Source organism: Peromyscus leucopus, chromosome 3 (assembly GCF_004664715.2).
Source record: "Peromyscus leucopus breed LL Stock chromosome 3, UCI_PerLeu_2.1, whole genome shotgun sequence".
NCBI lineage: Eukaryota > Metazoa > Chordata > Mammalia > Rodentia > Cricetidae > Peromyscus > Peromyscus leucopus.
The window spans coordinates 61,753,660-61,780,215 of NC_051065.1; the positions used below are offsets into that span (position 1 = coordinate 61,753,660).

A 26,556-nucleotide genomic window follows, 5' to 3' on the forward strand; every position below is an offset into this window, starting at 1 on the left:
CAAGGCAGGGGCCCCTGCCAAGCAGGCTGGTTGAAGAGGTCCCTTGAAGAGTCTCCCAAGGCCACTGCTGTATAAATGACCTTGGTTCACAAGCCCTCTTCTCAACCAGAAGGGGAGCTGACCCAGGGGGCACAGCCGTGGCAGGCCAACGGGCCTCCAAAAGGAAACCAAACCAAGAACGACACCCAGAGCACTTCGAGTGACGCGTATTGGAGTTCTTGGGGGGGGGGGGTTGTGGGACATGACTGGCCAATCTGACCTGGCTTTTGTAAGTTCATTTCCTCAGCAGGGAGGGCCTGGCAGCATGGGCTTCAACTCAGAGCTGGAGGCAGGCCGGCTCAAGTCCCTGCCGTGGCTACCAGTGTCCAGTGGGAAGGCCTTGGCTCAGGGCACGGGGAAAGGCACCTTCTCCCACAGTAGGAGAGGTCGGTCACGAGGGCAGGTGCGTGCTCTGCCGCAGGCCACTGCAGTCGCACAGTGCTTGGGGAAGCCAAGAACACTGACAGACGAGCCAGGCCACGGGTTTCCACCATCTCCTCTCCAGGGACTCAGGCTGGCTGCAAGGGCACCGGGGCCGCACAGGCCACCTTGTTGCTAAAGAGGCGTGACAGGCTGCGTTTGGCTGCTGGCCTTCGAGGCAAAGGCGGCACTGACTGGAGGCCACGCACGTCCCAGAGGCGCAGAGCACCGTCATGAGATGCTGTGTAGAGCACCTGACCATGTACCTGTGGGCAGGCAGGACGGCTGTCAGCCAGGAAGGGGGCCCCTTGCTTCCCTGGGGCAGTCGAGAGCTGGGAAGGGAGACTCCTACCTGGAGGCAGTTGATGACAAAGCTGTGGCCTCGGAACACCCTCTGCAGCACTCCTGACTGGGCGTCAAAGGCGCGGGCGCGGGCGTCCCCACTGCCCGTGAACACTGCGGACACAGCGGTACACTGGGCCCTTCCTGGCTGCCACCTTGCCACCTCCCCAGGAATGGGACACGGTGAGAGGGTGGTCTGACCTCTGCCTGCCCCACAGAGACATCCTAAGGGTCAGGTGGGAACCATCTGGAAGCCTTCTGAAGGGCAGCTCGGGCTCTCAGTCCTGTGGAGTCAGGGAGGACACGGAGGGCCCCAGGACACCCCTGCTGTACGGACATCTTTGCATAGTCTGGCTGCCATGCCTTCCTTGACTTCCGGTCAGCCTGTGCTGTCCTGAGTGGCCCTGTGTCAAGAACCTCTCAGGGCCAGGTGCCCATCTTATACCCTATTGAGTTAAGCAGACTTGTCTGCCTGTGTTTCTAGGACATTCGCCACATCCTGCAGGCTCTGCCCTGCCCACTCATCACCTGTACCCAGGGCCAGCCAGAGCCCACCCACCCTCCTCAGAAAGGGATGTGGCCTTGAAGCAGACCCCAGACCCCATCTGATTCCTGGGTCTTCCTCTGTCATAACTTGGCTTGGTGGTGCTCTGGCATCAAGGACACCAGAGTCCCTGGAGTACTTGCTGGGACAGATGGCCGAGTGCCACCCCACAGTTTCTGGTGCACTGAGGGGGCCTGCCACTCCTTTTTAATCAGTACTGGTGAGGCTGGCGATGAGGGGCCACCTGAAGTAGCCAACTATGGGGGTTCACTTACCCTCCTACACTGATTTCCCCAGAAGCCACCCCCTGGACAGGAGGCCTGCAGTTCACATGGCAGACAGTGCCGGAAGCATGGAGGTGATAGGAACGAAACCACAGAGGCCTGTTAAGTGAGCAGAGCGGCTCAGGTGCGGGGGGTGGGGGGGGACACTAGGTCCAGCGAGGAGGTAAGGATGCGGGGCCCCACACCCTCCAATACCCCTGGTGAGAGAGAGGTCCTGGGGATCAGTCCCCAGCAGCCCTGCTTGCTTAGTGTGAACTGTCAACTTGTCCCAGCCTAGAATCACCAGGGAAGAGAGTCTCCTCTCACTGCAGAATTATCTAGGTCAGGGTAGCCTGAGGCACGACGTGATGGTTAATTGAGGCTGGAAGACCCTGAATGTGGGGGCCCCAGGTCATGGGCCGGGCCCTGAACTGCCTCAGTGCGGAAAGTGAGCGGAGAACGCAGCTGGCAGCATCGTGGGTTCGCTCACTCCTCTCTGCTCTGGGCGACCCACGTGGTGTAACCCGCTGACTTAGGCCCCTGCTGCTGTGACCTCCTGCAACCTGGAACTGTAAGACAACCCTTTCCTCTGAGTGTTTGTGATAGCCTCACGTGGAACCCCACGGCCACCTTATATTTGCCACTCTGGGCCTGCCCAAAGCCAGCCCCTCTAGGCTGCTCCCTGGTCTTCGGTATCTATTTCTTACCCTTCCCGGCCTTTGTCTGCACACACTTCCCCTTTTCTTAAAGCTTGAGGGTGCACAGGGCCCCGGGAGGGAGTTTCCTTGCTGTGTTTCCTCAGTTCTTTCCTTGCCTCTCCCCAGACTCAGTAGCAGGGTCCAGCCCCCATGGGCTGCCGGGCATCTTGAGAGTGGACAAGGTCAGGGGCAAAGCCCATTCAGTAAGCCTTGTTGGCAAGGACCAAGAACCAAGCTCAGTCATAGTGAGAGGGGCCCGTGAGGGTGACTTCAGCACAGCTGTGCCAGCTGCCACCAAGGGGAGGGGCACAGGAGGGCACCTGGCAGGGTCTGGGGGCTAACCGTTCTGTGCTCAGTTAAGAGCGGTGTCTGACCAGGGCCAGAGCTATGCCCACACTAAGGCTTGGACACGAGAGGAAGGAAAAGTAACTTCTCCACGTCAGGCTAACTCCTAGGGCTTCCACTCCCAGGCCCAGCCCTATGGGAGTCTAACATCTGCTTCTGTTAGGGGCTAATGAATCCAAATAGGAAGGGAATCACCATTGGTGGAGCTGGGGAGAGGGGATGAAGACCCAGATGTGTGACCACTTGGGACCTAGGAGACAAAAAGCTTCCTCCCTCCCCAACAGGCCCTTCCCCTCAGACACCAATGAAACGGCAAGTAGAAAGGTAGCCTGGCTCAGGGACGCACACCATGCAGCCATGGGAGGCAGAGGAGATGACCAGGAGAGGAAGGGAGGGGGGGCAAACTGGAGTGGCATGGGCGGTGCCAGGACAGAGGACTTACAGGTGCCTGCGTGGTACTTGAGGGCACTCACGCTGTGTCTGTGGGCCGGGAACGTGCGCACCCTCTCTCCAGTGTCCGCCAGCCAGCACTTAACAGTCCGGTCCGCGCTGCCCGAGTACAGGAGCCGCTCTGTGAGCTGGAGGAAAAGGGTCAGCCATGGGTCCTGATGGCCGGGCAGCAGCCCTCAAATCATTATTTACAAGGTGGGAAACGTCGGCAGGTCTCAATGGGGAAAAGCACGGTGACCCCAGAACGGACTCCCCACCACCCTCTGGAGCACTAGACAGTGCTGGCTCCTCTTCCCCCTGGTGAACCTGGGCCCAGAAGGCAGTGTCCTCAGCCCTAGAAAGCCCTGCAGACCTCAAACAGAACCCTACAGATGCTAGCCAGACATAGCCCTGCAGACCTTAGATGGAGCCCTGCAGATACTAGGCAGTGTTCCTCAGATCCAGACAGAGACCCCCAGTCCCCATACAGCTCTGCAGACCCCAAGCAGAGCCACACACTCAGCCAGAGCCTCTCCACTGCCTCCTCCTCCTCCTCCTCCTCCTCCTCCTCCTCAAGCTCGCTAATAAAGCCTTGGTCCCCAGCTGATGACATTCAGGAGAGGTAACAGAGCCTCCAGAGAGTCAGAGGACACAGGGGAGGCCTGTCCCTAAGTGGCAAGCTCAGTGCCCAGGCATAATCAGAAGCCCCCTGCCTACATACAATCCTCACACACAGCCCTGACACCCCCCCCCCAGTACTCCTGCTAAGTGGGGACACACTGAGCCATGCTCCAGCTGAGGGTCGGGTCACTTCCAGTCAGCCCCGGAGAGACCTAGAAGGCTGTCGTCACCACTGGCGTGTAGGGTGAGAGAACTGGTACCCAGGACTGAAGGCTGACAGTACACACAACTGCGGCAGCCAAGGCACTGTGTTCAGACCCTCCTCCAGCTCCTAAAAACTGAGAAAAGCCCTGTCTCTAGGGGAAGAAAACGGTTCCTGTCGCTGGAGACAGAAACTCAGTTCAGGAAACACACAGACGCAGGTCAGGCCTTAGGGGTTTTGGTTGATGTTATTTTTGTGTGTGTATGTATGTGAGTTCATGTTCCGTGTGTGTGTGTGTGTGTGTGTGTGTGTGTGTGTGTGTGTGTGTGTGTGTGTGTGTGTGTGTTGCTGACCCTCAGGCATCCTGAGCTCACTAATTAGGTTGGTTGGGCAGGAAGCCAAAGGGGTCCACCTGCCTCTGCCTCTCCAGGGTGGGTTACAGGCAGGCGCCCCCAGCTTCTCTTTTCTTTTTCTAATTACTTATTTTATGTATGTGAGTCTTCTACCTATATGTACAACTTATGTCAGAAGAGGGCATCAGATCCCACTAGAGATGGTTGTGAGCCACCATGTGGTTGCTGGGAACTGAACCCGGGTCCTCTGGAAGAGCAGCCAGTGCTCTTAACTGCTGAGCCATCTCTCCAGCCCCGACACACCCAGCTTTTCTACACGGTGCTGGGATGAACTCAGCTCCTCAGCTTGTGCAGCGAATGTTTGAGCCAACTCCCTAGTCTGTTTTTTCAGACAGGATCTCACTGTGCAGCCCAAGCTGGCTTCAGGTTCCCTCCTGGCTTCGCCCGCACCAGGATTCCAGGTATTCTCAGTCACACAGGCTGTTAAAAGTCCCTTTCTCTGTTGGGTGACTTCTTCGGCCCTACTTCCCCTTTGTCTGGATATATTTTCAGGAATCTTCTTCTTCAGCCGACTTACTGTCCATTTTCCTGGCAAGGCCTGCACTGCTGAGATCTGAATGTATCTCCCACAAAGCATGGGCTGGACACTTTCCCAGTGCGAGAGTGTGGGGGTGGGCCGGGGCCCGGCATAATGGCGCACACCTTTAACCCCAGCACACATGAGGCAGGGAGGCAGGTGGATCTCTGTAACTTCAAGGCTAGCCTGGTCTACACAGAATTTCAGGCTAGTCAGGAGTACACAGTGAGACCCTGTCTCAAAATTAATTAATTAGTTAATTAATTAATTAATGAGTGTGAGGTTGGGGGTGCCTAACAAAAGGTGTTTAGTAGCCGGGCGTTGGTGGCGCACGCCTTTAATCCCAGCACTCGGGAGGCCGAGCCAGGCGGATCTCTGTGAGTTCGAGGCCAGCCTGGGCTACAGAGTGAGTTCCAGGAAAGGTGCAAAGCTACACAGAGAAACCCTGTCTCGAAAAACCAAAAAAAAAAAAAAAAAAAAAAAAAAAGTGTTTAGTGAGCTGGGCATGGTGGCGCACGCCTTTAATCCCAGCACTCAGGAGGCAGAGGCAGGCGGATGATCTCTGAGTTCACGGCCAGCCTGGCCTACAGAGTGAGTCCCAGGACAGCCGGGACGACACAGAGAAACCCTGTCTCGAAAACAAAAAAAGAAAGGCGTTTAGGCCACGAGAACTCTCCACACGTGAGAGAACTGGTGGACAGATGCAGTGAACGGGCTGGCACTGTGAACGAAGGCTCCTTGAGGCTGTGTGGTCCCCTCGTCCCTTCCTCCCACCACAGGACATGCAGTCGGGCAGCAGTCGGGCAGGCCTCACCTCCAGACAGATGACAGAGCCCTGGTGCTCCCGGAACACCCGCAGCTGCTCCCCACTCAGGATGTCCCAAGCACGGACGGTGGCATCCGTGCTACCTGTGAAGGCCGTGTGGCTGGAGACATCCAGCACCAGGCACAGCACCGCACCCGTGTGGCCCCGAAGGGTCTGGTGGCAGCAGCCGCTGGCCACCTGCCACACCTTGGCTGTGTCGTCTGTGCTGCCGGTCACTAGGAGCCCGGCGCCCATGGCGGCCTCCAAGCAGGGGTCACTGGGCAGGTCCTTGGGGGCCGAGTAGGCTAGTGCCAGCACGCAGTTGCGGTGACCCCGGAACTCCTTGGACACTTGCCCTTTGTCCACCGTCCAGGCACGTGCCGTCCGGTCATAGGAACTGCTGAAGAGCTGGTCCTCTGTAACCAGGATCCTGTGGGTAAGAGGGGGAGGGTCAGGCTCAGAACACGCATGGTGGAAGGAATCCACCCGGCCCCCACAGGCTAGCCTTGGCCCCGAAACTGACGGCCCCCACTCTCTGCCTGCTCCACACCCACTTTCCACGGTCTAGCTCGAAACACCACGTGTCTACCGTGCCTACCCCCCAGCCACCCCTTCATTCTCAGTTCTTTCCCTCTGTGACAAACCTGCAGGCCTGACCTGTACCCAGCAGGGACCATGTCTCTGGGGCATGATTCGCATAACACTCTATCCGAGCCAGAGACATAGGAGGAAGAGGGGACACGGGGCTTTCGGTTTAAAATAGGAAAAAGCCATTCAGGGAGCTGAGGCAGAAGGATTGCCTTGAGTTCAAAGCCAATCTGGGCTACATAGTGAGTTTGAGGCAAGCCCAGGCTATAGAGCGAGATAGACCCTGCCTCAGAAAGCCTGCTCTCACACTGCTAAATGCTGCAACCTCCCAGAAAAACACATTTGTCTTCAGAGAACTTTGCACAGAACTCCCAAGGGCCTGTTTACACGTCCTTGTTAAGAAGTCTAGACTCCGGGGCTGGAAAGATGGCTCAGGTTAAGAGCACTCACTGGCTGCTCTTCCAGAGGTCCTGAGTTCAATTCCCAGCAACCACATGGTGGCTCACAACCATCTGTAACAAGATCTGGTGCCCTCTTCTGGCCTGCAGTCATACATGCTATATACATAATAAATAAATAAACTAAAAAAAAAAAAAAAAAAAAAAAAAAAAAGAAGCCGGGCGGTGGTGGCGCACGCCTTTAATCCCAGCACTCGGGAGGCAGAGCCAGGCGAGTCTCTGTGAGTTCGAGGCCAGCCTGGGCTACCAAGTGAGCGCCAGGAAAGGCGCAAAGCTACACAGAGAAACCCTGTCTCAACCCCCCCCCCCAAAAAAAAGAAGTCTAAGCTCACCAGGTATGACCCACACCTGTAATCCCAGCACTCAGAAGACAGAGGCAGGTGGATCTCTGAATCTGAGGCTAGCCATGGTCTACATGGCGGGTTTCTGATCTGTTGAGAGTCAAAGAACCCCCTTGACAAGAACCTATGATGTTCTGGGGGTGCAGCCCCATAGGGGGTGCTCGAGGCACTGGGGTTCTCAACAGTTAATGTTGCCAACTTGGTGAGATTTAGGATCACCATGGAAACAAGCCTCTCGTACACCTGTGCCTTCCAGATTAGGTTAAGTGAAGTAGGAAGCTTCCCTTTATTCCTTTTTGCTTTCTCTGGGGGTGAGTGATGTCCAAGCAATGAGAAAAGAAACTAACTCGGGCCGGGCGGTGGTGGCGCACGCCTTTAATCCCAGCACTCGGGAGGCAGAGGCAGGCGGATCTCTGTGAGTTCGAGGCCAGCCTGGGCTACCAAGTGAGTTCCAGGAAAAGGCGCAAAGCTACACAGAGAAACCCTGTCTCGAAAAAACAAAAAAAAAAAAAAAAAAAAAAAAAAGAAACTAACTCGGGCTAAGCGGCCCTGTGGCAGAATGTACAACAGGGATGTCAGGCCACTGAAGGATGGTGTGCTCGAAGCTCACACGCCCAGCCTAGCTCTAAAAACAGCCTCACCCATTTGGGAACATAATCTTCGGAGTATGTCTTTTGTGTGGTGGATTTGGAACAGCCACTGATGGAAACAGTGTATGTATGTGCGTTTGTGGATGATCTGTCTGTGCATGTGCGTTGGACACATGTCGAGCACACATGTGGACATTCCTATGTATATGTACTTGATGCATCTCAGTAATGTATGTGTTGTGTATACGTATGTTGATATGAATGATCTTGTTCATACATATGCATGTTGCGTGTATGCTGTATGTACATGTGTATCCATGTGCTGTACCTTTGTGTTGTGTTATGTATATTATCTGTGTGTGGGCATGGATGCCAAACCTCAAAGAGCATAGTTTCCGCCTTGTTTAGAGAAGCTTGTGACTGTTCCTTAATCAACAACCTGAGGACAAGCTGGTCATCTGAGGCATGGACCCTCACGCACCTAGGTTGGCTTCTGACAGATGCCTCAGTTTCTGTTTTTGTGGAGAACATTTTTTTTTTTTTTGTATAGACAGGAAAGGGAGGGATTTGGAATCAGGGTCTCCTCTAAGCCAGTCTGATCTAGAGCTCATTCTGTACCCAGGCTGGCCTTGAAGTCATGGAAATTGCACTACCTCAGTTTCCCAAGTTCTGGGACAACAGAAACAAGTCACCGTGCCCGGCCAATGACAGACATCTTGCTGGGAAAGGCCAGTTTGAACTGTGAGAGCTGAGTTCTCCTAGCTCTAGCATCTCCTGCAGACACCTTCAGACTGTCGAGCCGCCATCTGACGTGGGCTCTGGAGCTGCAGTCAGCTTGAGGAGCTAATCTGCCTGTCTGGAGGCCCACACAGCCCTCAGAGCCCGCCCTGGCTGCAGCACGGCCTCCCCTCCGTGTCCACAAAGAAAGGCCCTTGGGTCTTTCCCAAGTAGGGGCTCTCCTATCAGTGCGACTCCACGGCTTCCAATGCCAGGCATCTGCTTGGAACTTGGGAGCCCAGGGCGACTATTGTGTGTCATAAAAATAACATCAAGTTGATCTGGTCAGCAAACAAATGTCCACCGCTCAGGTCCAACCCAAATTCAACAAGGAAAAAAATTCAGATCCCGAAGAAGGCCAGGAGACCTTCAGTAGCCGTACAAAAGGAAGTTTAAAAAACACCACCAATTGCATCTCCCTTCTCCTCTGAATCCCTAGCTGTCATTGGTGTCATTGGTCTCCTCTGGAATTCGCTCCCATGGGTGGGTGCTGGAGCTCCCCTTCCCCACCCCCAGAGGGGCAGTCAGGGTGTGTGGCTCAGGAGGGCAGACTATGCTAATATATGCTAACGATGCCTCTTTCCTGTGGCTCCTCTGATCATCCCACTACCACAAGTGGTTAGCTGCCCTGCTCAGAATCAGTCCTCCATTTCTGTCTCCTTGGCCCATGCCCCGGGGCTTGGCTGACCTGTTCACGATGGACGTGTGCCCTCGGTACACCTGCAGACACTGCCCGGTCCTAACGTCCCACTTCCGGATGGTGCAGTCGGCGCTGCAGGTGAAGGCAGCTTCGTCCTCCAGCTGGCAGAAGGTCACATAGCTCTCATGACCTGCCATGAGAGGGAATGTGAGCTGGCCAGGCACCAGCTCTTCTTCTCCTGTGCGTGCAAGCGGATACATGAGAGCAGGAGCATCCGAGGCAAGTCTGGGAGACCAGCCCTCCCTCTATCCTACAGACCGGCATCTTACTTTGTAGCCCAGGCTAGACTTGAACTCACAATCCTTCTGCCTCAGCCTCCAGGGTGCTCACTCAGATCCCAGGAGTAAATCGCCATGTCCATCCAGTGAGACTGGCCCTTTTGTGTTGTTTGTTTGTTTGTTTGTTTTCAAGACAGGTTTTTCTCTGTAAAGCAGTCCTGGCAGTCCTGGGATTCACTCTGTAGACCAGGCTGGCTTCGAACTCAGAGATCTGCTTGCGTCTGTCTCCCGAGTGCTGGGGTTAAAAGTGTGTGCCACCACTACCCAGCTCCCTTTTGTGATTTTTAAACCTGTGTGTGTGTGTGTGTGTGTGTGTGTGTGTGTGTGTGTGTGTGTGGACACATGGAAAAGGACTGTCTGGTCTGCTCTCCCACTCACTCTGTGTGTTCTCTTGAGAGTCTCTCACTGAACCTGGAGCTGGGCGAGGACAGGCCCCAATGATCCTCCTGTGTCCGTCTTCCACAGCACTGGAGGTCACAGTAGTCTGCAAAAAAGCACCCTCAGCTTCTTACCTGGGGTCTGGAGATCTGAATTCAGACCCTCACAGCCGAGCAGCAGGCCCCCTGACTCACTGACCAGCTCCCCTTTTATTCTGAGACTTTTTCATGTAGCCCAGGCTGGCCTTGAACTCCTGGCTCTCCTAACTCTACCTCCCACCATTGGGATTAAAAGCATGTGCCGCCACACCCAGGTCTTTAATCTCATCTGAGAATTTCTTTTCATAGCTGGAGTCAGGCAAACAGGAATTTTAGCAATCTCTCCGGCAGGATCAAGCTTGTTAACTTTTTTTTTTTTAGGTCCTGGGTTAAACTTAGCTTGGAAGAACTTGACTTCCTGGGTTCTAAGAAAGAGAATTTTAATAAAAGCTCTCAGTCTTCCGGGAGAGTGCATGCCAGGCTGCTCTGAAAACAATGCAAGAATTAAGTAAACCCGTAAGAAATGGCAGATTGTGTTTCCCCGAATACACAAGTTGATGAAAAAGCTGAGGGCAAATCTGTTTGGCAAAACATAGTCCAGATTTTTGCCAGAGTTTATAAATATTTCTTAAAGTTGTCAACAAACTTTCCCTGAGACCAGTCTGCCTCCCTCTTCCAAATGCCTCTTGGGAGCTGAGATACCCCAAGAAAGGCAACCAAGGTGTGCCAGGCCTACCAGCTACTGGCATGGCATGACTCCAGGCCCCCCTAACGACTTTGTGTGGGAGTTACCTCCCATAGCCCCCTAATAACCCTGGATGGGCGTCACCACCCATGGCTCCTAAGGACCGTGAGCCAAGGCTGGCTGAGGCCCAGAGCAACGGCTCCAGCAGCGCCCAGCTGCCGACATCCCATCGACACAGTGGGTCAAGTGCAGGAGTGAACCATAAATCGAACCATGAAAAAGCACCTGAGAGCCACGTGGAGCTACTGGGCAACGGCTCCCCGGTTTTGTGGAACCGCGGAGGGAACCTGGCCCCTGAACCTGAGGTGGGGGCCGCTCTGTGGCACGTTAGGGAGAGGGGTGAACGCACAGACTGAAAAGAGACACTAAACGAAAGCAACAACAGTTTTCCCGGTTTCTGACAGCAAGCCAGGCTGACCTAGCAGCCTCTGCCCTCTGCAGCCAGGCACTGAGCCAAGGGAGGCTCCCACAGCACCCAGGACTCCGCTGAAGGCAAGGCCCTCTCCAGTCTCCTATAGCTCACCCCCCAAGCCCCAAGCAGCAAACACACCCGCTTGGATCGCGGGTCAGAGCCTGCCAGCTGAGGGCCTGGACTCTGCTGTGCCTGTCCCTTGTCCACCCCCCAGATCCCCACCCGACCCCGGTACACTGTAACCAGTGCCACCAAAAGACTGATGGGCCAGACCCAGGGCCGGTGGGGTCACCACGGCGGGTGGGAGGAGCCGTGTCTGCCGGCTCTGGACCTATCACCTCCAGGGACCTCAGCTTTCCGTTGGAATTGTGCAGAATAAGCAAAAAAACGCCAAGCTGAAAGTAAATATTTTTGAAGGGATGAAGAATGCAGATAAGATGTAGTTATTGCATTCAGAAGAGCAGCCCTGGGGGCTCCTGCTGAGGCGGCGGCGGCCCTTCTCGCCTCCCTGGCTAGCACTGAGGGTTTGCCAAGATCTGCTGTTCCCTCTGCATGTAGGAAAAGTGGCCCGGGACCCAGGGCCGCAGGGGCCACAGCATGAAACAAGTCCTCTTTTCTCTTTCAGTCCCCAGGGTCACACAATAAAGCGGCTGGCCACCCCAACTCCCACTGTGACTGCACCACGTAGGAACACATCCTTACCCCACCCTGGGAGTGCGAGCAGGTACTGTAATTTGTGCAGAAAAGTACACTTGCTGGGTGGCCCCTGGTTGTGGGAGCCCACAGAGGTTTCCTAGTGAGACCCGAGCATGCTTTACACAGCAGAGCTGCATAAGGGGATGGACTGACCACGTGCATGGTTACCAGGTGTTTGGAAGGGTCTGCACTTGGCTCTGCTGGGGGGGGGGGGGTCTTTTGCTCCACCCCCTGGCATTTCTATAATAGCTCCTCAGAAGAGACAGGAGGGACTGTTGGGTATTGACCTAGCCCTCCCAAGGCTATCCTGTGTTTCTGTCCTTCCTCTCGTCGTCGTCTAAGTATCTCTTTCCATCTAAATGTTTCTCACTTCTCTCTCCTCAAGAGTTCCCTGGGATAAAAGAGGGAGCGGGTCTCCCACACCTGGTCCTCCCACTTCCAGTAGGCTTCACACAGTGGGAGACTTTAGGCCAAAACGTTACCTTGGGCTCTGACGTGGAGGGCTGGCTGTGGCCCTCCAGTCAAGGTCCCCTCGCCCCAGAGGAGCCTTCCCCCTACACAGCTGCCTCCAGGCTGTTGTAGCCGCATGGCCCCTGGGAGAAGTCATGTCCCGGTGGTTCTTCTTTGTATTACACTCTGTCCACTTTGTGGTGTCGCTTTCCTAGATGCTTGTGAATTACCCTACGTAAAGGGAGCCAGGACCCTGACTGGTACCGCCCTTCAGCAGGTGACATCTGACACTCAGATGTGCCAGAGTGGACATTTTCCAAAACACCAGGATCACGGTCTATCTGCAGGCTGTCACTCAGAACTGAGAATCACGTCAGGGCTTCCTGGATTTCTGTGTGGGAATCAGGCCCATCGGTCCCGAGCTGCCACCATCTGCCATATGAGACATGGCCTTCTCCTTCAGCACCAACGCAGCCATGACCCTCCCCACAGCCTCACCCACCACTCTGGCACCTCGCCTTCTGAGCAGGCAACAGGGAACTTAGCCCTGAACCAACAGTGGCCTCCAAAGTGCTATCACTAAAATAGACGACATCTTCATGGAATTCTTCCTTGAGCAAATATTGATTTGCTTATGTGTAGCAGCCCTCCCAGGACTCCTCTATGCCTTGTAAGGGGCTGGACAGACGGCTCAACAGTTAAGAGCACTGGCTGCCCTTCTAAAGGACGTGGGTTCAATTCCCAGCACCCCCACGTGGCTGTTCATGACTATCTGTAACTTTAGTCCCATGGGCTCTGACACCCTCTTGTGGCACCATCAGGCACACATGTAGTACATAGACATACATGCAGGCAAAACATTCACACATATAAGATAAAAATCTAAAAATAAATTTTAAATGCATGAGTTGTTAGCTTATAAGAAAAACAAATCAAATGCCGGGCGTGGTGGCGCACGCCTTTAATCCCAGCACTCGGGAGGCAGAGCCAGGCGGATCTCTGTGAGTTCGAGGCCAGCCTGGGCTACCAAGTGAGCTCCAGGAAAGGCGCAAAGCTACACAGAGAAACCCTGTCTCGAAAAACCAAAAAAAAAAAAAAAAAAAAAAGAAAAGAAAAGAAAAACAAATCAAAAAAACAACAACAAAAAAAACCTGGATACTTCATCTCCTCATTCAGCCCCTCCCTACATGCCTCTTTTCTCCCTGACCCTCAAAGCTAACAGTTAACAACACTGTGCTTAGGTCCTGTCCCAGGCCAGTGCTCTCCCCTGAAGCTTGCAAGCATGAGTGGCTCACAGAAGATGCTGAGGCCAAAGAAGGATGTGGAGCATCCACAGTGGCCTAGAACCTTCAGGTGAAGTCCCTTACTCCCCTGGGAACCAAACAGGACAGCACAGACCTCTCAGGATGTTTTCTCAGGTCGGGATCCAGCGTCACGAAGGACATGGATACTCCACAGAGGGCAAAGAGGGGACTGGAGACCACTACCATTCCAGCAATCCTCTTCCCAAAATAAGTGCGGGTCAATCCTTTTTCACCAGTGTTCACCCACTGCACCTGAAACCATCCCTTCTAAATGTGTGTGTCCGCAGCAGGGAAGCCTGAGCATTCCAGTCCCGCTGATGCTGTTCTGTGACTCTTCTGAGACTCTTCCGGAGAGTTCCAACAGAAATGATCTGCCCAGCAATCCCCACTTTCGTCTCCATTCCAGTCCCTGGTCCAAACTTCCCCAAGCTCTGGAAAATACTCAGAAAATCCTCCAGCCCGACAGCCTCAGCTGCCGAGAACTGATAAGAAAGCTTGAACACACAGCCCAGTCACCAATCTCAACCGCTCTGCCCAAGGAATCAGGGCTGTCCAAACAACAGGCTGGAATTCCAAGGCCTTTGCAAGCCTAAGGTTACACAAGGGTCCAAGCCCTCCACAGGAGCAGAAGGATGCCTGCATTCCCAGGCAGTTCACAGGGATGAAGGCTGCCTCTAGCTGGCTGTAGGGCCTGGGCACAGCTTCCCTGCAGCAGGTCCCTGAGGAGAAGCAGTAGTCACAAGCAGCGGGCTGCTGTGGACCAGTCTTGCCACCTGGGACAAGTCCTCTAGGTCACTCCCCCTTGGGGGATGCTGAGGCTACACTCACCCCCAGGCAGCACCCAGAAAACACAAGACATTCTGCATTAATAATTAAGTCTGCCTCTGTCCATTTCCGGTTCATAAACTGGTGTCAGAGGGGCTGGCAGAAATGGCTCAGGGGCTGTTCTTCCAAAGGACCTGGGTTCTATTCCCAGACCCCACATGGTGGCTCACAACCATCTGTAACTCCAGTTCCAGAGTATTTGATGTCCTCTTCTGGCTTCCTTGGGTACCAGGCACACAGTTGGTGCGCATACATACATGCAGGCAAAATACCCATACACATAAAGTAACCCCCCCATACATACACACACACACACACACACACACACACACACACACACACATACACACACACACACACACACACACACAAAGCACACAGTTCCTGAGGAACACCTAAGGTTAATATCTGGCCTCCATATACAGGTACATACACTTGCACTCATGTATGCCCAAAACAAAAGGGGTGTGTATGTGAAATCAATCCTACTAATATCTCAGGAGGAAGCTGCTGGGGGAGACCTTATTTTTCCCGGGTTGCTGGAGCACAAACAGAAAGATACCAAATAGCCACACTGACTCGTGCAAACTCAGTCATAATCAGGAAAAAATATCTTTGTCCCTTTTATCCTGGTACAGTTTTGAAATGCCAGCCTTTAGAAACAAAGACTCAGAGTCTTAACCCTGGCGAGAACAGCCGAGGCAGGGAATCTCCAACAGTTTCCCCTTCAGTGGGGTGGCTTTCCACCAGGCCACGCCAGGCATCCCTCACTGGGAAGCTGTGCTATATTGACAGGACACACAGCTGTGAGGGCCACTAACGTAGGTGTGAAGGATGCTAGGTGCCAGTCACAGCTGGGCTCAAGGATGAGCCCCAGAAACTTGGCAGGATTCCAGAGCTGCCCTGGGACAAGCCACTGGGCCAGAAACAGCCTGGGAAGCCTAGACTTTCTGAGGAGAAGCCTCCTTGACAAGCAGGAGTCCCAAAGCGCTCCACAGGCTGGCTGTGCACTAGTCACCCAAATCCTGATGAAATAGCAATTGGAAACACCAACCAAGCCTGGCATGGTGGAGAGCCTCTGATTTCAGGTATTTTGGAGGTGGAGGCAGGAGGATCAGGAATTCAAAGTTACAAGGTGAGTGTGCTGGCTAGTTTTACGTCAACTTGACACTAGCTGAAGTCATCTGAGAGGAGGGGACCTCAATCCAGAAAATACCTGTAAAGGATTAGACTGTAGGCAAGCTTGCCGGGCATTGTCTTAGTTAGTGATTGATGGGGGAGAGGCCATAGCCCATTGTGGGCTGGCGGTCCTGGGTTCTGTAAGAAAGCAGGCTGAGCAAGCCATGGAGAGCAAGTCGGTAAGCAGCACCCCTCCATGGGCTCTGCACCAGCTCCTGCCTCCAGGCTCTTGCCCTGCTTGAGTTCCTGTCCTGACTTCCTTCAGTGACAGCAGTGCTATAGAAATGCATAAGCCTGGGCTGGAGAGATGGCTCAGAGGTTAAGTAAGAGCACTGACTGCTCTTCCAGAGGTCCTGAGTTCAATTCCCAGCACCCACATGGTGGCTCACAACCATCTGTAATGAGATCTGGCGCCCTCTTTCGTACACATAGTAAGTAAATAAATAAATCTTTAAAAAAAAAAAAAAAAAAAAAAAAAAGCATAAGCCTAATAAATAAACCCTTTCCTCCTCCCCAGCTTGCTTTTAATTGTGTTGTTTCATTACAGCAACAATAACCCCAACTAAGACAGTGACTTTGAAACCTGAGGGTGACAGGAAGCCCTGCCTTAAACCAAAATCAAAGCCAAGTGGTGGAAGGAAGGAAGGAAGGAAGGAAGGGAGGGAGGGAGGGAGGGAGGGAGGGAGGGAGGGAGAGAGAGAGAGAGAGAGAGAGAGAGAGAGAGAGAGAGAGAGAGAGAAAGAAAGAAAGAAAGAAAGAAAGAAAGAAAGAAAGAAAGAAAGAAAGAAAGAAAGAAAGAAAGAAAGAAAGAGAGAAAGAAAAAGAAATCAAACAAAAAGTCAATTCCAAGGTTCTCCTCTGGGGACTCTTTGGAGTCAGGCCAAAGAACCTGCACTCCTAAAAACCCCAGACAGTCTTTTCTTTGGGAAACAATGCACATTTTACATGAGCGAACAGCTCTCCTCCTAAGTGGGGCCTGTCAGTGAACGCTGTCAGTGTGGGGAGGAATGTGGACCAGTTTGCAGCCAACTCCCCATCTTCACACCAGCTCCCAGGTACCTGTCAATCCAGTGTTCCTCCCTTCGGGGCCGTGAACTAGCTACCTTACACTGTTTTCACTTAAAACTGATAGTGGAGGAATGAAGCAGTTTCAAGACTAACACTATCTTCCTGGAGGGCTTGAGCCGGGCCACCCAGCATTTGCTGACCGTGATGGAAAAGCTGGAGATAAGGAGCCATACCTTGTGCAGAAAGCTTGGCATGCCTCAAGCCTGCACGCGCTACTGCAGAGGCCAGCAGCAGGTCTGGGGGACTCCACAGAGCAGCTGTGGGGAGCACGCAGGACAAGGCTGCTCAGGATGCGAACAGAACTGAATCAATGGGTGAATACCCGGGACACATTATCAATTCTGCGCATGATAATTCCGTGTTTCCTTTCAAATATGCAAGATGGACTCGACCCCACTTCTCAGAAATTTGAATCAATCCCCCCCTTTCTTCTGGCCGTAACTGACATGAGGCCAAAAAGAGCTGAGGGAGGGGGTTTTGGGGGAGGAGTCAAATCTCAAGGGTGCTCCTCAGCCCTGGACAAGTCCCTAACGTAGTGACATCGGTTTGTGTCTGGGTTAGGGTCACAGTGTGAAGACAGCCCACAGCAGCGTGGATCCTCAACACCCTCTACTGTTACAAGGGCCCCCAAGTGGAAACGTCGGCCAAGGGTCACCAGGTCAAGGAGTGCCGCAGGAAGTGTTCTTTAAGGGTATGGGCGCGACTTTTTGTTTGCTAAAAATTTTGTCATGATAAGGATTGCATGGGACTGGTCGACAAAACGATCTTGCATTAGGGTGCGCGCCCCTTAGTCACCCACACCTAAGCACCCTCGGACTCTCACGGCACCCCACCACGACGAGCTCAAGGGTTGGGTGAGCCCCCCCGCCCCCCCCCGATGCGAAGGAGCTAGAGCTCTACTCTTTCAGAAGGGGACTGCAGGCCCCGAAGAGTGAGGTCCCGGGTGCGGGGCAGGTGAGCACGGCGAGGCTGAAAGGGTCGCGAGCACGCGCGCTCGTCTACCTTGCAGGAGCGCGCAGCACTGGCCGTCCGCGGTGCTCCAGAGGCGGGCCGTGCCGTCCTCGCTGCCCGTCAGCAGGCGCTGCCCGTCGGGGCTCAGACTCAGCCAGTTGATGCCCCCGCGGTGGTCCGCACAGACCCTCAACGCCGACCCGCTGCTCCCCATCGCCAGGCGGGGGGTAAAGAGGCGCTGTGGCCGGCTAGAGAGCGGTGCTCCAGCGTCCGCACGTGGTCCTGGCGGGGCCCAGACGGACAGCGGCCATCGCAGGGGGGACCTGGTGCCCCGCTCCTGCAAAGGCTCGCGGTGCGGCGGGGAACAACAGGGACTCTGACTCTTCACCGGTATCCCCCGCTCGCGCGGCTCCGACGCAGAGCTCCAGGTGAGCCCTCCCCTCCTCTGAACCGTCTCGGGGCGCAGGGGGGCCGCCTCTGCCTCGGGGTGCGCCCACCGGGTCTGAAGCGGGCAGAAGAACCCGAGAAGCGGAGCGCGGAACAATACAGTCCAGCCTGGCTCCTCCTCAGAGACCACCCCCCAACCTGTCCCCTCCCACTTCTCCGGCCGCGCGCCAACCCCCACCCCAAGACGCCCTGGTCGTCCTTTGGGAACAGAACTGAGATGCTATTCTGGTCCCGGCTTGGGGACCGCTTCCACGTGTTCCACGTGAGACCCTCCTAGCAGTCTAGGCTGGGTTCTGTCTCCTGCTCTTCCAGCTGTCCCTGTCCCCAGAGCCCAGGGCGAGGAAGAAGTGGACATAAGAGTCTGGAGTCTTGGGGGACTCCCGATGATGGGAGCTGGGGAGCCCCGAGTCCGCCCTCCCTGGGAAAACACGAGCACACGCCGAATTCTACCAGGGCTGGGCAGGGGAGGGCTGGATCCCGGGCCTTGGGGGTGGGGGGTGGGGGCAAGCCCAGATGGGGGAGGTCAGGTTTGTCCCCCCCACACCCATCACCACCTCACCCCCTACGCCCTCAGCAGGGCGCGCGCCGCTGAGGTCCCACTGAGGTCTGGCGGAACCCAACACCCGGCCCGCAGCCCTCCCGGAGCTCAGTCGGCTGGTTCCTATTAGAGCAGTTCCGGGTGTCGACTTTGCTGGGGGGCGGGGAGGGTGACCCCCTACACACACTCGGATCCTCCAGGTCCTAAAGGTAGCAGGGTTTCTCAAACCCTCCAGGGCTCTTTTTGTAGTCCAAGGAGAGAGGAAGGGAAGCGATGGTTTGGGGGAGCCAGCCCCCTGGGTAATGTGATGACCTGCCCTGCCCACTCTGGCTGACCCTGTTCAGTTCCAAGAAAACCCCAGAAATGGGTTCCATGGAATAGTCGGCTTTATTCCCCGAGTGGCGCAATCAAATAAACGTGTTTTTCCTCCCCTGAAACTTTCGAATAGGCTTAGGAGACCTTTGCAGGCGCCGAAGAGCCAGCAGAGGGTATTAAGGAGTGTTTTGATGGGCTCTTGAGTGTGGAGGCAGGAGGCTGCTGACGACCATAGAGAGCGTAAGGGACTCAGGATCCAAAATGCCTCTAAGGGCCCATCCTGAGTTCATCTAGTACCTTGACCTTTACAGGGCCTTTGCACCACCGGTTGTGAAGACAGGCGGGTCAGGGGACATTGTAAAGGAGTTGGAGAACAGGCAGGGATAGGTGGTGTAAACGTATTCATAGCCTCAAAGAGCTTGCCCTGCAGGGGATAGGGCAATAGCCACCTTGGGGGGGGGGCAACACTTCCAAGGTGGGTCACATGATATGAGCAAAATGGGACTCCTCTACTTCTGGTTTGTCTACCAGTCCCCAGGAAAACATCTGTTTGCTTCCTCAACCCCAACCCTGCAGAGGAACCAAAGGCTGTCAATTCATTCCTCAGGTAGGTTTTGTACCCGGTGGCTGTGTGGTTGTGTAGTTACTGTGTTGGCTTGGGTCGTGTCTCTGCCCTTTTCCTTTACAGGGTAGCTGGAAAATCCAGCAGGATTTTCCTGGAGACAAGAAAGTTAGAAAGCAGCATCCAGGTCCTTTGAGCCTGGAGTCTTCTCCACCGAGAAACAACAAAGCTTGAGCTCCAGAAGCCAGGTAGGCCAGCCGCACAGCTGATATCGGCAGAAACTGGTGTGAGTGTGGTCCCAGGCCGCCAAGCCCCTGCAGGAGCCGAGTGCTCTGAGAGCTAATAGTTTGCAGAATGTAAATCACCATAAGAAGTGGAATGGGGAGGGGACAGTCACATCCAAGAGGTAGAAGGAAAAGGCAGACTGTTCAGAAGAACCCCAGCATCAGTGGACGTGACCATCTGGTGCCAGGGAGGGCCCATCCCCAAGGCCACACAGATAGTCTCAATGTCACCTGTTAGAAAGACTGACCATCTGGGACTCTATGAGAAACACCTAGAATGGTGATAATCTCAGAATAGGAGGTAACAAAAAGGTAACCACTTTTTGGGGTTCCTGTCATGAGCACACACTATCAGAAACATAAATGACACATTTGTGTCTTGCCTCGTCAGAATTTGTTGAATCACAATAAATTCATACGGTTGCAATTTTAGGGGAGCAGTTTGTCAAATTATCCCTCCCACCACATTCTCTCCTTGATTGTGTTGAACGAGACAAGCACAGGCTTTTTAGTCCAGGCTTAATTCTTAAAACTTTCAGATTATATCGTGCACATAGTAAATGTGTGTGTGTGCATATGCATAGGTTACAGAAGGGATACAAAGGGTTAAAAAGCAAGGAGTTCTGAAGAGGCCAAAGCTGGGAAACTGATAGCCACATTGACAGTGTGGGGGTGAGATACCAAACCAGCTGGCGGTCTCCGGAGAGGGCCCAGCTGCAAAGCCAGAGCTAAGCTACGGAGCTGAGGCCAGCTGTGGATGCGACAGGACAGGACTGGGCACGAGGTCACTGATGGGGATGGGTGGAAGGACCGCAGACCTAGAAGGATGGACAGCAAGACAGAGAAACCAGAACAGGCCGCGTCTACAGTGGGGGCAGGGAACAGCAGGGAGTCCTCTGCCTGTCTGCCCTTCGATGCACATATCAGGCGGCCAGGTGACAGGTCAGTAAGGGACTGTTGCCATGCCCCAGTGAGAGAGTTACACCTTTTTCTTGTGTGTCCAATAAATTCTAGGGCCTGGTTTTCCTGACATGGTTTTCATATGCTCATGTGCCCAACAGTACTACTTTTTTTTTTTTTCGAGACAGGGTTTCTCTGTGTTGCTTTGGAGCCTGTCCTGGAACTCACTCTGTAGCCCAGCTGGCCTCGAACTCAGAGATCCACCTGGCTCTGCCTCCCGAGTGCTGGATTAAAGGCGTGCGACACCACCGCCTGGCCCAACAGTACTACTTTCCCCCAATAGATTCATACTATGGCCCCTTTCTATTCCCAGAGTGTCATTTTTCAGTGTGTATTTCACGAGTTGTGCCAGACAATGCACAATCCATCTCCATCCTCAAAATGGAGCCCAAAATGCTTATAAAGTGGAATCTTTCCGGGCAAGGCAAGACTGAAAAGCCATTGTTTTACATAATATGGATGAATTTAGGGCAGGGCCCAGCTCGATCTTAGCAGTACCCACAGGGTATTGTCACCTATAGCCTTGTGACACCCGCTCTTACTCTTGTGGTACCAGATGCCTTGCTGGAGATGAAAGGGACCAGTCATCATCGTCTTCGTTTGATTACTGACTGTGTTCCAGGTACTATGCTAAATACTAGTTTTTTTCAAGAAGATGAAAGCTTTTCCTGTTTGTGAGTTATTCCCAGAAGGAGAGCTCAGGGCCTCCAGAAGGAAACTGGAAGCCCCTGTGTGATTCCCACCAGGCTGAGAGTGCACCAGCCAAGAGGTGGTTTAGAGATGGGGCGCAGGGCGCCACGGAGGTTAGCTGGAGAAAGGCGGGCTCCATCTAGATGGTATATGGAAGGATGGAGAGCTTTGCTGAGGGTTAAGTAGTGCTCAGAAGGGACTAGTCGAGAGAGAGGTTGAATGTGCAGAAGAGAGCAGAGAACCCTGAAAAGGAGGAGGCAGACAGAGCAAAAGGCGAGGTTGGCCTTGGGTAAGAACACCCGGGGTGTGCGTGAGCCGGGCAGGGAGGCCTGCTACTGGAGTCGCAGTCCTGGGGCTCAAGTGAAGCACTAATTGCAGGCATGCATGGCTTCGTTATGCTGTTCTTTACCATCTGATTTGAAATGTAAATATTTTGGTTTGGTTTTTGTTTTTTAGAGACAGGGTTTCTCTGGCTGTCATGGAACTTGCTCTGTTGACCAGGCTGGCCTCGAACTCACAGAGATCTGCCTGTTAAAGGCATGTACCACTACCACCCAACTGAAATGTAAACATTTAAAAACTATGTGCAGTCAGCTTTCTGTCACTATCGCAAAAGACCCGAGGCCAGTTTATGAAGAAGGGTTTATCTTGGCCCCTGGTGCTGGAGGCTCTGCATTCTGACCTGCTGATCCGCTTGCTGTGGGCCTGTGGTGGGACGGCACATCATGGCGGAAGCATGTGGAGAAACTGAATCCGTCACTTCACTACGAGCCAGAGAGCACAAAGGAAGAGGAAAAGCTTAGGACCCAAACCCCATCCAGGGTGCCACTCGATGGACTAAAGACATTCTGCCTGACCTACATCCAGGAGTATCCATCACCTTGGGGCCAACCCTTAACACACAGGTCTAGGAGGAATATTCAGAATTCAAACTTCTGTCCATAAAAAGGCAATTTCAAGGCACATAGCTGTAATCTTAGCCCTCAGTAGGCTGAGGAAGGCGGATTGTGATTTCCAGGCAATCTTGGGCAACTCAGTGAGACCATTCCTCAAAAACAAATTAAAATAGCCGGGCGTTGGTGTTGCTCGCCTTTAATCCCAGCACTCGGGAGGCAGAGCCAGGCGGATCTCTGTGAGTTTGAGGCCAGCCTGGGCTACCAAGTGAGCTCCAGGAAAGGCGCAAAGCTACACAGAGAAACCCTGTCTCGAAAAAACCAAAAAAAAAAAAAAAAAAAAAAATTAAAGATCTGGGGAGAAACTGTTGAGAAAATAAAAATGACCTTTGGAATGGAAGAATATCAAAGAACTGATAAAAGTTTGAATGCAGAATACACTAGGAATTCCTTCGTCAACACACAGCTTTAAGTACGAAAGGATGGTGGGCCTGGAGAACGGCTCAGTGGCTAAGAACGCTTGCTGCTCACACAGAAAGACCAGAGTATGTTTCCCAGCACCTGTGTGTTCAAACAGCAGCATCACTGGAACCTGCTGGCTCCCAGCCTGTGGTGATATTTTAATTGTACTGAAATGTGATTTTATTTGTATGTTAATAAAGTTGCCTGGGGGTCAGAGCTAATAGCAAGCCATAGCAGAGCTGGGCGTTCGTGGCACACGCCTTTAATCCCAGCACTTGGTAGAAGAGCTAGGTAGTTCTCTTTGTAGTCAAGGATACAGCCAGCATTGGAGACACACGCCTTTAATCTCAATACCATAGAAGACCTGGAGGGCTGTACAGACAGGCAGTGACAAGGCAGTCCTGTGGTTGGGTTTACAACCAATGAGAAGGCAGAACAGAAAGTCTATATAAAGACAAACAGACAGGAAGTAGGTCTCTTTCGGAGAGGTCTCTTGGCTGAAGAGGCTAGCTGCAGCAGGCGGGTAAGGCTCTTAGCTCTGATCTCTTGGCTTTGAGCGCTAAGTGCGGGAAGAGACCTTGCATCAAAGCAATAAGGTGGAGAGTGATGGGGGCAGGGCAAACCCTGAATGTTTTTCTTTATGGTTTTGGGGATCAAACCCAAGACTTCACGCATGCTAGGCGAGGGTTCATCCTCTGAGCTGTACCTTTATCCCAAAGATGTTTATGGAGAAAGGTCAATCACAAAAGACACATGGTACATGATTGTGTTTATATGACAGCTATGGCAGAGGATCTGTGCAAAAAGAATTGGTCACCTAGAGCTGGAGGGAGTTTGAGAAAGTTGTTCTAGGTTTCTTTAATCCTAGCACTCAAGAGGCAGAGGAAGGTGGGTCTCTGAGTTCGAGGCCAGCCTGGTCTACCAAGCAAGTTCTAGGACAGCCAGTATTACATAGAGAAACCTTGTCTTTAAAAACAGAAGGAAGGAAGGAAGAAAGAAAGAAAGGTGGTCGGGAGGGAAGGAGAGAAGGAAGGAAAAGAAAATGCCCCACAGACTTTTCCACAGGTATGGAGGTATGGAGATGTTGTGGGATAATCTTTTTGTACACTGTGAAGATGTGTCTCTGCCAAGGTGCCTTTTGATTGGTTTAATAAAGAGCTGAATGTCCAATAGCTAGGCGGGAGAGGATAGGCGGGACTTCCAGGGAGAGAAAGGAACCAGGAGAAGAATCAGAGAGAGGCAAGGATTTGCTATCAAGTCTCAGAGGAAGTCGGACATGCAGTATAAAAGAGAGGAACAAGCCAGAATGTAGTGGCATAATGTAGATTAATATAAACAGGTTAATTTAAGTTTTAAGAGCTAATTGGGAAGAAGCCTAAGCTAAGGCCCAGCTTTCATAATTAATAATAATAAAAAAAACCCTCCGTGTCATTATTCAGAAGCTGGTGGTCCAAAGAAAGTCCAACTACATGGAGGCGTTTCTCAGTTCAGGTTCCTCTTCCCAGATGACTCTGTTTTCTGTCGTGTTGAACAAAAACAAAAACAAAGACAAAAAACAAAACTAACCAGGACAAGAGCGAAGAGTGATGGATAAAACATACAGGATTTTCTTTGGGGGTGATAAAATGTTCTAAATTGGCCATGTTGATGTTACATACAGCTGTGAATATACTACACACTGCTGGACTACACATGCTACAACATCTCGGTAAAGTTGTTTTTCAGACACATGAAATGCCACTTTGCCTCCACCAGGATGGCCATAGTTTAAAAACGGAGAATCCTAAGTGTTGTCAAGAACATGGAAGACTGGAGCCTCTGTGCTGGTAAGAACATGGCGCAGCCACTTTGGAAAACTGTCTTGTTCCCTCACTGAGGTCAAGTACCTGGACTCTGCTCCTAGGAGTTACCACAGAGAACTGAACACGTGTATCGTACCCAAACACAAGTGCGGATGTGAATGTTCCCAATGGCAGAGGGCAGAAACAACTCAGACGCACACCAGCAAGTGGACAGGGAGTCAGACGCCATAGCCACACAGGGAAGAAATGAAGGAGCTGGCCCACCTTATGGATGAGCTCAGACAGCATCCTGCCGTGTGATGGAAGCCAGAGTCAACAAGTATCGCCTCATCCAGAGGCAATGCCCAAATGCAGACAGACAGACAGCAGGTTAGTAGTTGCTAGGAGCTTGAGGGAGGGCCTGGGGCTCGGCTGTGTAATGTGCGGTGGGTATCCCCGTACATTAGGGTGAGTTCTGTACAAACAGTGGGGAAGGCTGGGTGACATGGTGAGGCTTCAGACCCCTGAATAAGCACATGGCAAAATGGTTACGATGGTCGGTTCGCTTACGTGTATTTTATTTTAGCCCAGGCTAGCCTCAAACTCTCTATGTAGCCTCAGATGACCTTGAACTCCTGATCCTTGTGCCATTACCTCCCAAGTGCAGGCTTACAAGTGCACCTTCACACCCTGCTTGTGTGGTGCTGGGGTGGAACCTGGGCTCTCTTATTGGAGAAATTATTTTGGCCACTCCACGTAGTTAAAAGGATATTTATTTAATGGCGAAACTCACAAATTAAGTAATGGGTAGGTCGCAGGGTCTGGGGAAGGTGTAATGCAGTCCAACGGTGTTCTCCGGAGCTCTACACAGTCAATCTGCACTGGTCAGCGTCCCGGCACGAGAGAGCGCCCAGAGCGAGCGCTGGCCCATCCAGCTCTCGGGTCCCCAGGCGCCTCCCCTCGCCCCGCCTCGTAGGCGTGACAGTTGCCAGAGTCTCAATGGGGGTTGGAACTTCCAGAACCAAGTTGGAATGGCTACCCACTACATCTCCCCCTTTTTGTCTAAATAAGAAGGTTCTAAACTAATACAAGACTATATACAAAGGAATGGTTATCAAATATTGTCCAGAAATAATGAGAGATAATGACCTAGATAAGATGTAACTACAACCAATGCAAACAATATCAAGCAAGAAACACATACTAAAATCCAGAGAAGTATAGAGCATAGGTAAACAGCATATTATAAAGATCATTCAAAGGTGTCCTATCCTAAAGAACCTGAACCTAATACTTAATAAGTTCTATCTAAGATATTATATATACTAAGTTGTAACTATAACTGTTAGTCTTCAATCCATCAAAGACCTGAGAAGGAATATAACGGTACCTGAGAAATGGAAGACGGATGCAAGCAACTTTCGGGAATCTTGCAAGAGTAGACCAAGACAGCTGGCAGCCTGGACAGTCACCTAATGTTTCTCAGCATTGTTGGTGCATTCAAATTGGCTACAGGCCTAGAGTATCTGACAGACCATTTTTAGAAGCAGGATTTCTGAAAGACCATCTTACCCTGTCTTGGCAGAGTACAGTGGTCGCTTTCCTTGTGTCCCGCTTGTCCAGAAAGGAGAGCATTGCATTTGTACTGTCAGCCATCAAGGCAAGGGCAGTTCTTTGCCCAGTAGGCCATTTTGTGCCAAAAGACAAACTTCCAAATGGAAATGTCTTAGAAGCCCAACATTCTCTCGGGATCAATTGGTGCAGCCAGGAGCAATTGTGTCTCACGTCAACAGAATTCTAAGTTATTTAAATGCCATATTCTCCAGGTCTATGAAGTGTTTGAAGATTACCTGCCCATCTAACCTATGTATCTGTAAATCTGGATAACCTAACTAACGTAACTATAGAGATGACATAGGCGACTATAAATCTATAAATCTTATCTATCAAAATAACCTAAGGACTAAGGCTTCACGTAAATAAGGTAAACAGTCTATAAGCAAATGTATGGTGAAGAACGATGACTTCAAAATTGTGACAATACACAAGATATTTATAACAGAGGTAGGAATATATAGTGCGATATGCAATATGACAATAATATTAAATATATATCAATATACCGAATATCCTAAACAGAAGTAGAACATATATAAAGTATGACAGATATAAATTTACATTTGTATCAATATAAAAATGTTTCAAATA

The 26,556-nt window shown here is 52.3% G+C and overlaps 1 protein-coding gene across 1 annotated transcript; it reads right to left on the reverse strand.

Annotated features, from left to right (window-relative positions):
• Positions 1–454: 454 nt before the first annotated feature.
• Positions 455–18,543, reverse strand: Wdr86 (WD repeat domain 86). The gene is made up of 6 exons (XM_028879525.2): positions 17,468–18,543; positions 9,081–9,222; positions 5,648–6,068; positions 3,094–3,229; positions 812–915; positions 455–725 (listed from the first exon to the last, which is right to left on the reverse strand). The coding sequence occupies exons 1-6, from the start codon at positions 17,628–17,630 to the stop codon at positions 549–551; spliced, it is 1,143 nt and encodes a 380-aa protein (XP_028735358.1). The 5' UTR covers positions 17,631–18,543; the 3' UTR covers positions 455–548.
• Between the last annotated feature and the right edge of the window lie 8,013 nt (positions 18,544–26,556).